Raw genomic sequence first — 11,877 nt, 5'->3', positions numbered from 1 at the left:
CGGCGTTTGGAGGTAAACTTCCTCGTGCGAAAGCTGAAAGTTGCTGTGTGTGAAAGCTGAAACTTGCGAAAGTGAGGGGGAAGAAGGGGGTCCTGCGTTTTGGACCCCCTTCCTTCACGAAACGACGTCGTTCCACTTGAAGTGGAACAACCCCTTTTTGTTCATTTTTTTTTTAAACAGTCAGAGTTGGAGTTTGGATTTCAGAGCCCACATGGGCTCCGACTCCGACTCTAACTCCGAATTCTACAAACTCCGACGAGCCTCGTCGAAGCTCGGACGGAGGTTGGAGGGCAAAATTTTATCCCACCCCTATTTGTGAATAGTAGTGAGATAGTTTAAGTTATGTACTTATTAAATTTTGGGAAAGCAGAAAGAAAAAATTAAATAAAAATAATTATAAAATTAAATACTATTAAAATATATATTTTTTAATATAATTTTTGTTTTAACATCTGAAAAAGTTGAATTATTTTTTATTTTTTATTTGAAAGTTTAAAAAAGTTGTAATGATTAGTTTGAAAAACTTGTAACGATTAGTTTGAAAGTGTTTTTATTTGATTGATATTTGGAAAAGAAAAGAAATGTGATGAGATGAAATTTTTTTGATTATAAATGCTGGTAAAATTACCAAAATTTAAGGGTTTCTTTATAAAATTATAAGATATGCCATTGATACTATATCGGAAGGAAACCACTATTCAATGACTTAACACTATATCCATACATAAGTTATTTTATTCCAATCTATAAATCACCACCTCTTTGACTTAAAACTCGTGATATGGTCCTTATTCTAATACTAATTGTTAAAAACTCAAATATTAATTCAAAAGCTTTAGAATTGTTAAATACTAATTTGATTAAACCTTTAACATAATAAGAATCTCGTATCAATTACTGTTTTGGTATGGAAAGTTTCAATCGTTCCAAAAGGGAAGGTATTACATAAATTTGAATGAAGAGTTATTTTTTATTTAGTTTGAAATAATCTCAAATCATATAATCTAATCATTATAATTTTTTTAAATTTTGAAATAAGATATAAAAAATAAATAAAAATTATATTCTAACGATTTTTTGTTTTGAATTTTCAACTATCAATTCTTCTCCAACTAAACAGGCCGTAAATCCCTTTGACTTCAGCGAAACGTTTCGGTTGAGAAGTTTTTGCCGGGATAGGTTTTGCCAGTAGGAACAAGTAGACTGGGACGGCTGGAAAAGACGACTCATTTTGGTTTGCAATCTTCGGAACTTGATTGTCGTACTCTGTTACTGCCCCAAGGTCCCAACTTCCAAGTTCAGTTTGAAAGGGAGGTGTCGTCCTTGATGTCAAAATTCTCGCTGCCCAAGTTCCAGTAACCAGTTCCTCCTCCTCCTCCACAAGAAAGAAGACTAGGAATTTCAATTTCCTTCCTTTTCCGCACCACACCGCCCTCAGCAACCAAGCAAGAGAATGGAGGAGGCTCAAAATGGCACCGGAAACTCGGTGCCACCAGCAGAGATCGAGGACGACTCCGTTATCGGACCGGGTCCTGCCCCGCGGGCCCGCCCCAAGCGTCCTCTCCAGTTCGAGCAGGCCTACCTCGACTCACTTCCCTCAGCTAACATGTAGGGTTTTTGGGTTTGTTGGTTTGGAATCATAAGCTTAGGGTTTAGGGTTTATTCTATGTGATTGGGGTGATGTTTTCTTTTCCGGATTCTTTGTTTTGATTCGGTCTCTATCCATTTCTGAGCATTGGTTCTGCTTTTTATCTGTGTTTCTTCAGGGCCATTGCCATGAATTGAGCATTAAAATTTGCACTCTGGTGTTTTTCTTTACAGTTCGAAAACCTTTTGTTCATTACAAGTGCTTTTGTGAGGCAAGATTGCTTAGAAATGGCAAAACAGATTGTGGGTACCATAGAGAATGTCTCAAGCATGAACCTTGGTTTTGCAGGTATGAGAAAAGCTATATGCACCGTGATGTGGTAACGCATGTTGCTGTCTCTTCAGCAGATTTTTTCATAACTGGAAGCGCTGACGGTAAACTCAAAGATATCTTTTTTTTTTTTTTTTTTTCACAAGTCATAACCGAGTTGTTTGCTTCATAGATATAAGTTTATGTATTGGGTCAGTCCTTCTTGAGTGGTAGATCTCCTGTCATGCTGGAAAGGGCAGTTTGGAAGTCCTTAGTGCTTATCATTGTGGAGAGTGGAGAATAGCATAGTTTTGAAGATTGTGAAAAGTCAGTGGTAGACTTTATTCTTCCTAGATCTTTGTCCTCTTGCTAGTTAGGTGTTTCTCTTGTATATTCCCTGTGTACTAGAGTAACACGCTTTTTCATTCAATAAAGCTTTATCTTATAAAAATATAGTATAAGTTTTTGTATTTTCCTTGTGTACTTGGGCAATGCCTACTTCATTTAGGGGTGCAGGGTGGTGCGGGGTTGCCCGCTCCGCCATGCGGGGCCGGGGTGCGGGGCCCCGCTGCCCACCCCTAATTTCATTCTCTTCAATAAAGCTACTTTTACTTATAAATTTTTCTTTTTATGTATTTATTAGCTGCACTTGGGGTTCTCAAACAATTTTGAATTACATTAGTGGAGATCTCTTCCAGTTCCTTTGTTTTTGGAGATATTATTATATAGCTAATGTGTAGCCATGGTGATAATGAGGAATTGGGTATAATCAGTGGACCAGTGACATGGAATTTTTAGAAGTTTCATATTTTGCATCTTCTGACTTGATATACCAGTGTTTTTTTTTTTTACTCATTTCAAGCACAACGTGCTTATAAATTACCGACCACTCTCCAAACTGAAGTGCATCCATTAACTACTCCCACTAACACACATCATGACACATACTTCTCTGGATTTGACAGCATCAGCATGTCAATACATTAACCTCCGGCATTCATTTTTTAATCATTTGAGTGATTTAATCAGCTTTATTTCTCTCATAGTGGCCCTTAATTTGGTATATATGTAGGATATGAGAATTTGTTTCTTATGTGGGGCTATGGTTGAGAAAGCTGGATAACACAATTTTTATCTGATGAAGTAGTAAAGTATAAATTTTGTTTATGCTCCCCGGGGGGGGGGGGGGGGGGGGGGGGGGGGGGGGTGGCGGTGGTGTTTCACAATTAGGATATGCAAGTCTACTGTCCAAGTGAAGAAGTTTAATCTAGGGGGGCATTATTTCTCCAAATAAGCTTCCATGGGAAAGGGTCCCTAGTGTGGGCACGCTACACATTGTAAAATGGCTTTAATTTGAACACTCCTTTTTGGGATGGGTTTTAAACCATTTTATCATCATCATTACATCCCACCTGTCTTCAGTTCAACTGGTCTAAGACGGCGAGAAGAGATCCACCTCCCAATCATTAGCCTCCCTAACAAAACTGAAACCGTAAAAAAGATTCTGAATATGGTAATATAGCCAGATCATCATGGGCCATTGTCATTTTCACCATAGCTAATGGAATAAGGGTATGAAGTTACCATAACATATCAATTTGATTGCTAGTTTACTCAACTTTTTCTTCTGTCCTCTCCTCTCCCCTTCCCTTTTAGGGCATTTGAAGTTTTGGAAGAAAAAGGGCGTTGGTATCGAGTTTGCAAAGCATTTTAGATCCCACCTGGGTCCAATTGAAGGTCTAGCAGTGAGTTATTCCTCTTCTATCCACATGGAATCTCATTAGTTGATTTATGGATGCTTTGATTCTCTATGAGTTTCAACTTGGGTATTGATATGCTGGAATCATATGTGCTTCTGGTTTTCAATAGTTGCTTTCGTGCATATATGTGATTGTGTGGCCATTGATATAGTCCCGATAACAGTGCCAACCCATTGTTCATTCTTGTTTGGATTAGCTATTGATTGGAATGCATGCAACAAGGATGATGTATTGAAGCTTTACATTGAATAAAGGCAAAGTTATGCATGGGCGAAGACAAACAAAATAAGTGCCAGTTGCAATATAGAACTGGTGTAATCACACTTTAGCTTTTATGGTAGCGTCTGCACAAGTTGTGCACGGAAATGTAGCATATTAAGTACTAATTACACATTTTAGAAAATTTAACCCAAAAGATATTTAAATCAACTATACCATTACTGGTGTACCATCTTATTAAAAGAAAAAAAAAAAAAAATCACACGTACTAGTTCCACAATTTGCAAAACAACCTTCAAGCTCTTTGCACTGGCCATGCTGTATGTACATCATATGTAATAGTGGTATCCACTTAAAACATTTTGATTGATTACGAAACTTTTCATTTAGTGTATCTGGATTAGTTGGGACGCTGTTCCGAACACCCGGTGCCAATCAAAAAAAAAAAAAAGGTGTATCTGCATGTTGTCAACTCCAGTGAAAGCATCATACCATTTTGCTTCTTTGATTTTTTATAATTTTGTATTTCTATTAGCTACTTGTTGAATTCTTGGTTGGTATTGCTGTCATCATAACTCATTTCAGCCATTCAGGTTAGTGTTGATGGGCTGCTTTGTTGTACAATTTCAAGTGATCGATCTGTGAAGATATATGATGTGGTCAACTATGACATGATGGTCATGATACGCCTACCATTTGTTCCTGGTGCTGTTGAATGGGTCTACAAACAAGGAGATGTCAAAGCTAGGCTTGCTGTTAGTGATCAAAATTCAAGATTTGTGCACATATTTGATGCACGAGCTGGTTCAAATGAACCTATCATATCCAAAGAGGTTTCTTAGCAAACCTTGAAAGTGTCATACTTATTAAAAATCTTTTAGTATATCTTTTTTTCTCCTTTTCATGTTTAGTGTTTATGCTCAATTTGTAATTACTTTGTCTTCTATATCTTTTCAGATACACATGGTCCCAGTAAAGGAAATGAAATACAACCATGTATTTGATGCTGTGATATCTGCGGATGTGAAGGGAATCATTGAGTATTGGAGCCCTGCTACACTTGAGTTCCCAGAGAATGAGTATATCCTCTTTTTGTTTCTTTTGTCGATGTCGTGCATTTACTAATATACAAAATGTGTAATGTTTTGCTTTCAAATTATATTCACTTGAATCCATTTCATGCAACAGATATATGGAAGTCATATTCTTTATGGAAAACCTATCTTAGGTTCCTATGTCATAAATGTGCAGCACTCAACTCTATTGTCTAGCTTGGTTTGTATTGCAATAGGGCATTCTCGTGGTATTATTGCTGCATATGAAATGGAAAGAAAACATGACAATCTTGAAATTATGACTAATGAGTAGGTACTTATTTCTTTGCAAACTAATTCTGTGAATATATAATTCTTGGAGTTGTAACGAGCATTGATTTAAAATGGAAATTCAGCAATAGTTTGCATACGTTGATGTTACTGTAATTAAGGTAAATTACAGGCAAACAGTACACTCATATGGCGCAAATAGACTGTTAATATAATATGGTTCGAAGTCTAGAATGCTACATTGATGATTCATATTTTGTCCTGTACCTTGGAAGTTTAACTGAGCTTCTCTGTATGGTGCTCACAGGGTGAATTTTAGATTGAAAAGTGATACGGATCTCTTTGAAATTGTGAAATGCAAAACTTCCGTTTCTGCTATTGAGGTATATATCTTGTATGATTTTTGGTCTACAATGAATTTTAGTTCAATTTTTTAAATTCTTTTTTTTTATCAGTAAATAAGATTTTTTTTTTAAAAAAGGTGAAGCTAAGTACGCGGGACATATACAAGAGCAGCACCTATGCATGATTTTTTTTTTTTTTTTTTCAATTCTTAAAATTCTTATTTATTCTCCTTAATCTCTTCATAAAATTGTTATCACCTCTCAGGTGAGCCCTGATGGTAAGCAGTTTTCTATTACATCGCCCGATCGTAGGATACGTGTGTTTTGGTTCAGAACAGGGAAACTAAGACGGGTTTATGATGAGTCCCTTGAGGTAATATAGAATTCTACAGAAATTGCATTTAGGTTCTATTTCTTTCGCACGCATTTCTCATGGAGTCTCTCTTTTAAATGTTTAGGTGGCCCAAGATCTTCAGAGAAGTGATGCTCCTTTATACCGACTGGAAGCTATTGATTTTGGGCGAAGAATGGCTGTCGACAAGGAAATTGAGAAAACTGAAAGCGCACCACAACCAAATGCAGTTTTTGATGAAAGCTCAAATTTTCTTATATATGCTACCCTCCTCGGGGTAAAAGTAAGATATTTTTGGCATGTAATTAGACTCTACAGTAAACTGGCAATGTAACTACTTTATTTTAAATTCATTTTTTATTACCATAGAAGGCATAATTTTTGCTTATTTTCGTTTTCTGACTCATCTCTCTCTGTCTTTGTCTGTGTCTCTTGTGTTTTTCTTTTTTTCTACTGAAAGGTAGTGAACTTGCATACCAATAAAGTTGGCCGAATTCTTGGAAAGGTGGAGAACAATGAAAGGTTCTTGAGAATCTCATTATATCAAGGTGATCGAAGCAGTAGAAAGGTTAGAAAAATTCCTGCAGCAGCAGCAAATGTCAATGAGAGCAAAGAGCCTTTGACAGATCCCACTCTTCTGTGTTGTGCTTTCAAAAAGCATAGAATATATCTATTCAGGTATGGGAGTTCATTCCTCTTCCCCCCATCACCGAGCACTCTCTCAATTTTGTTATTTTTTTTACTTTTCCTTGAACTTGTGCACTGGTATATTCCATTAAGTAGTGGTGTATTGGTTACAGGTTCTTACGATCATCAAATTGCACAGTAATTTTAGATCTTTTGATTAACATCAAGTGATTGAAAAGGTTCCTAGGAATCTTGTTTTACCTATCAAAGAAAACAGAAAAAATAAAGAAAAAAATGGTCCTAGGAATCTTGGACCCAAATTGCAGTTAAGTTCACATTCATTCAGAAGGTATCTTGCGTGGTGGAGATTGGAGCTTACTTGCTTTACCTTGGGAAATGTGTTTGAATATGAAGGTTTTGCTCAATGCATTGAGAGAGTGATTTCAATTAATTGTACTGGAATCACGCATCAAAAAAATTAATTGTACTGGAATTGTGACATTTGGAAAATTCTGACTTCTGTTTTGGTCTTGATAGTCGAAGGGAACCTGAGGAGCCTGAAGATGCAACTAAGGGAAGAGATGTGTTTAATGAAAAGCCTCCTCCTGATGAACTTCTAGCTGCATCAGATATTGGAAAGGCTGTCACAACATCTCTTCCCGACAATGTGGTGAGTTTTCTTTTTTCTTTTTTTTGCTCCAGACTAGGTTAAAACCATTATTTTTAGGAAATTAAAGCAACCTCTAGAAAGATGGAGGAGTGAGGGGACGAGTAAGATATGTATAACATTTACTTTGGTTATCAGAATAAATTTTGTTAATTTTGAAGTTGCAGAAAAGTGAAAACTAGAATTGAAAATTTGCAAAGAGGCACATTTTTATGAATGTTTTTTTTTAAGTTATATTTTTCCTAGGAACATCTTAAAAATATTTTTCTATGTTCTTTCAATTCTTAAGGAACACATTTTACCATATTATTGCAAAGGAGTTATAACTTATGTTGAAATGCATAACCCAATAACCTTTTACTTGTAGTCTCCCCAACTACTATTATTATCTGCATTTTCTTTATATCTTCATTTACTGAACTGATTACTATTATGCTCCATCTTAGTCTCTTAGGCTTAGTTTGAGAGTTCATAAAGGAATGCAAAGAAAATGAACGGAATGGAATGAGTATAATGGATAAAAGGGAGGGATGGAATGTATCTTGTTTTGATGTTTTAAAAGAATGTAATGGAAATGAATGGAAAGTATATAACCTTGTTTAAGAGTTCAATAGAAAGGAATGAAAATGAATACTCGATCAATGGCTTTTGCACTAGGAGATCATCAGCTTATGGCAGGAAGGATAGATGAGCTCCCTATTGATATAAAAAGGGGATGGAGGCTCAGACTCCTTTTATAACAATGTTACTATCATGTCCCCTTGTTTAAATTATCTTTTCTCTATTCATAATTGTTCTTTATTGAGATGGACTTTCAAATCTCACTTTCACTTGATCATTATATAAAAATTACTGTAACTCAATAATTTAAAAATTCTTTTGCTAGGTTTATGCATATTAATATGTAATTAAGCTTTTTTATTTTTTAAGTTTATCGATCTGTCCTTAACTCTGCCCTTAGATTGAGTAGGATAAACCCAAATTAAAATAAATAATAAGAAAAATTAGAAATAATCAAATGTGTTTTGGAGCAAAAATATGCAAATATTTTCCAAAAAAAGTCACTAAAGGTCAATTTCATTAGTATAATCAATGAAAGGGGTAGGTGAAAAGAGAGAATTTTGAAGAAATATAAGAGTGGTGAAAATGAAAGAGATGGGCAATATAGGATATTAACAAAATATAATGGCTATTCTCACCTGTAAAACTTCAAAATCTCATGCTTTGGTTGAGAGATTATGAATCCCTTGACAATTTCTAATTGATTTCTCTACTTTATGAGAAGATGTTTTCTCATCTTCTTTTCTGTTCTGTTTCCTGTTTCCCTAGCTTTTGCATACCACAATGGGTGATATTCACATGAGATTGTACCCAGAGGAATGTCCAAAAACTGTGGAGAACTTTACGACGCACTGCCGCAACGGCTACTATGATAATCTCATTTTTCACCGTGTCATCAAAGGTTTCATGGTACAGACAGGAGATCCGCTGGGAGATGGCACTGGCGGGCAATCTATTTGGGGAAGAGAATTTGAGGATGAATTTCATAAAAGGTTTGTCTTTTTCTTCCTGACAAGCATTTTGCATGACCCGAGATTAGATAGGTATTGCATATTAGCACCTATAGTCTTTTATATGTTGATTTGCTCCTGCTTTGTCTTATTCTATGTTGATACTCCTATCTAAATTTAATTTGCCACAGGAAACGTAAATCTTGGATCTGTGGCCACATCTTCTGTCCCTAGCTTCTGTTTCTGAGATTTGTTGTCATTAACATTCTAGATATTAGCGGGAAAGAATTCTTATATTAGAAAAAAGTGTTATTTTGGTGTTTGGGGGAGGGGCCATGATGGGGGTTGTTCACTTGAGAGCTCTAGACAATCACATGGACAATTTGGAAACATGGTCAATGGAAGTTTGAGGAGTTTTGATGATTTAGATGATAAAGTCTGGTTTACAATTTGGTGGGCCAGTGGCAATTGTTGATGGTGTGAATGGAACCTTAATATGTAATTCTTTCTTTCATTGATGAGGGCTGACACTTCCTTTCACTTTTGCAGATGAACTTGTTATTTAGTTAATTAGTTATGCATATTAGGTAGAAGTTTCACAAGATGAATCATTTGTGTTTGGGAAATGTTATTCTCCATCCTATATTTATCATTCCTAGGCTCACCGCGGATGTGGTATGTTTTAAGTGGCTATCTATTTAAGTAGTTGATATAGCATTGCTCTGTGTTTTTGCAGTTTACGACATGACAGACCTTTTACAGTGTCAATGGCAAATGCTGGCCCAAACTCCAATGGATCTCAGTTTTTTATCACCACGGTTGCAACCCCTTGGCTGGACAATAAACATACAGTTTTTGGTAGAGTTATAAAGGGAATGGACGTTGTACAGGTATTGTGAGTTTACACGTGTGAGCATCATTAATTGCTGCAATGTTCAGTATACATTGTTGTTAACTTGTACTTACGACAAAGATACAAAAACTTTCCATCATGCAGAAACATGTTTTTGAATAACAGAACATGGATTTTATGCATGAAAGTAATTTATACTATATGGCATGCCATTGACACCTTTTTCTACATATATTTCTTCCATACCAACACAATACTGAAGATAGATTCCATGCCGCTGAATTCGGGAATTGTCCAATTATTCTCTGGTTTAATCTGTCTTAATTTATGTTTTTTCTCTGTTTTTCTTTTTGGCTGACCTTGAACAACACCTGAAACTCTTGTGCTTTGACAGGCTATAGAGAAAGTGAAGACAGATAAGGGTGACAAGCCGTACCAAGATGTGAAAATTTTAAATGTGACAGTTCCCAAGTCTTAGTTGAGCTGTCAAGATATGGTTTGTTGTCCTTATTGCTGACCTTTGGCTGCAATCATAGAACAGGTAATTTGCATTGTCATCTATCTTCCTTAGGCGGTGACCTTGGAGTATATTTGAGGTTCTTTGTGTACTGAGGAACAACATCTATTGGAACGAAGTAGAAGCAAAAAGGGTAGGAAAATAGGAGCTAAAACTGGACAACGTTTGAATGAGTAAAAAAAGTGTCCATTGGTGATGTAAAGGTCCTTGAGGAGGGACAAAGTTCCCAATGGATCTTGCCAAGGGTACTTCACTGCTCTGACTACATAAATACCTAATTCCATTCTTCTAGAAATAATTTATCATAGAAGAATAGATCCTTTTTTTTTTTTTATTGCCACTGGGTGTCTGAAAACAAAGTCTCGACAAATCCCGGGGGTGCATAGGCCCTTGGCAAGGAGTTTCCCGCAAGTGCACCTATAATTCAAGGGGAAGTTCCCCCCAATCCGATGGTCCCTATAAATTATTTGCACCCAAGAGGATTTAAATCTTAGACCTAGAAGGAGCATACCACCAAGACCAATGCTTTTACCACTTGAGTTAACCCCTAGGGGTTAAAGAATAGATCCTACAACACACTTTTTTTTGGTCTATATTTCATTAGATGATGTGTAAGAAATTACCTGCAATTAGAATCACGGTTAACTGTAGGTTTTGTTACTTTGCCAGGTATACCGTGTTTGCATTTGAGAGGCAGACAAGGAGTATTTATTTTAGTTTGTAATCACTGCTGAAAACATCTTGGTCAACCTAGTTCCCACTGAGATGTGGGGTCTTGTTCATGTAAGAGTAATTTCTCTAGCTGAAATGTTCGTCTTAATCCTTTTCTAAACTGTGGGGGAAATTCTGCATCCGATATATACTGTAGATTTTATTATTTTTGTATTCTCATGATACTCATTTGATTATTGTATGTGTCATTATTTCTTTTTCTAAGCCATAGAAATAATGCTAAGGTAGGCGAAATTCTTGCATGGATTTCTCCAAGGCATATGAGAGTGAGTCTCTTTAGGAGCGTTTTGACTGTTTCATTGGAGCAAGTATATTTTTGCAAAATGCTAGATTTAAATTAAAAAAAAAAAAAAATTAAAGTTAAAAAGTTGATTTCCATAGGCACATCTCCTTAAGAAAGTAATTATTTTTAAGATTTCTTTCATTTTCTCCTTGGGCATTTTCTGAATACAATTTCCCACTTAAATATTTACCATTTTTTTTCAAATATCATCCTTGGAGTTTCACATATTCATTGATTTGGTCCTTGGAAACTTTTAATTTAGACAATTAAGCCCTTTTATCTAAGTCCCGGTTTGGATTGAAAATTCATTTCAATTCATCTTATTTCATTATTATAACTTTTTAAAATTTTTACACAAACTATAATAAAGAATTTAATTTTTTTAAATTTTAAAATAATAATAATATTAAAAATAATATTTTAATAATATTTTATTTAACTTATCTAAAATTCTCTCAACTAATATTTGAATTGAAACGGGAAGTGATAAATCCAAGCGGGCCAAAATGTGACAAATCAATCTTTCCTCAGATTTTAGCTATATCCAGTCAAATTCAACAGTTCATGTCTATCTATTATTTATTATTTAGGGATATCCTTCGGAACAGATGTGGTAGTCTTTCTAGTTTTATAGCCACCAGTGCTGTAATGACACGTTAGCAACTTATTAATTACAAATATTGATGCTGCTACACAGGATTACAGCCGAAATTCAATTCTCATCTTTCTGGTACGCTGATTCTTCCTTTCGGTCAGTTTGCTTCTTGGTTTTTCAAAGGATACCACGCTG

The 11,877-nt window shown here is 35.5% G+C and overlaps 1 protein-coding gene across 1 annotated transcript; it reads left to right on the top strand.

Moving 5' to 3' along the window:
* The first annotated feature begins 1,123 nt into the window (after positions 1 to 1,123).
* LOC121241351 (peptidyl-prolyl cis-trans isomerase CYP71) lies at positions 1,124 to 10,978 on the top strand. Its single transcript, XM_041139082.1, has 14 exons — positions 1,124 to 1,608; positions 1,937 to 2,022; positions 3,554 to 3,642; positions 4,470 to 4,709; positions 4,834 to 4,955; positions 5,509 to 5,584; positions 5,811 to 5,918; positions 6,004 to 6,180; positions 6,358 to 6,575; positions 7,062 to 7,194; positions 8,521 to 8,744; positions 9,439 to 9,592; positions 9,950 to 10,096; positions 10,742 to 10,978. Exons 1-13 carry the CDS (start codon positions 1,454 to 1,456, stop codon positions 10,031 to 10,033), a joined length of 1,866 nt encoding a protein of 621 aa, XP_040995016.1. The 5' UTR covers positions 1,124 to 1,453; the 3' UTR covers positions 10,034 to 10,096; positions 10,742 to 10,978.
* The last annotated feature ends 899 nt before the right edge of the window (positions 10,979 to 11,877 follow it).

Source organism: Juglans microcarpa x Juglans regia, chromosome 7S (assembly GCF_004785595.1).
Source record: "Juglans microcarpa x Juglans regia isolate MS1-56 chromosome 7S, Jm3101_v1.0, whole genome shotgun sequence".
NCBI classification, from domain to species: domain Eukaryota; kingdom Viridiplantae; phylum Streptophyta; class Magnoliopsida; order Fagales; family Juglandaceae; genus Juglans; species Juglans microcarpa x Juglans regia.
Note: the sequence above shows the minus strand (reverse complement) of the source record. Positions and strands in the feature narration are given on the sequence as shown.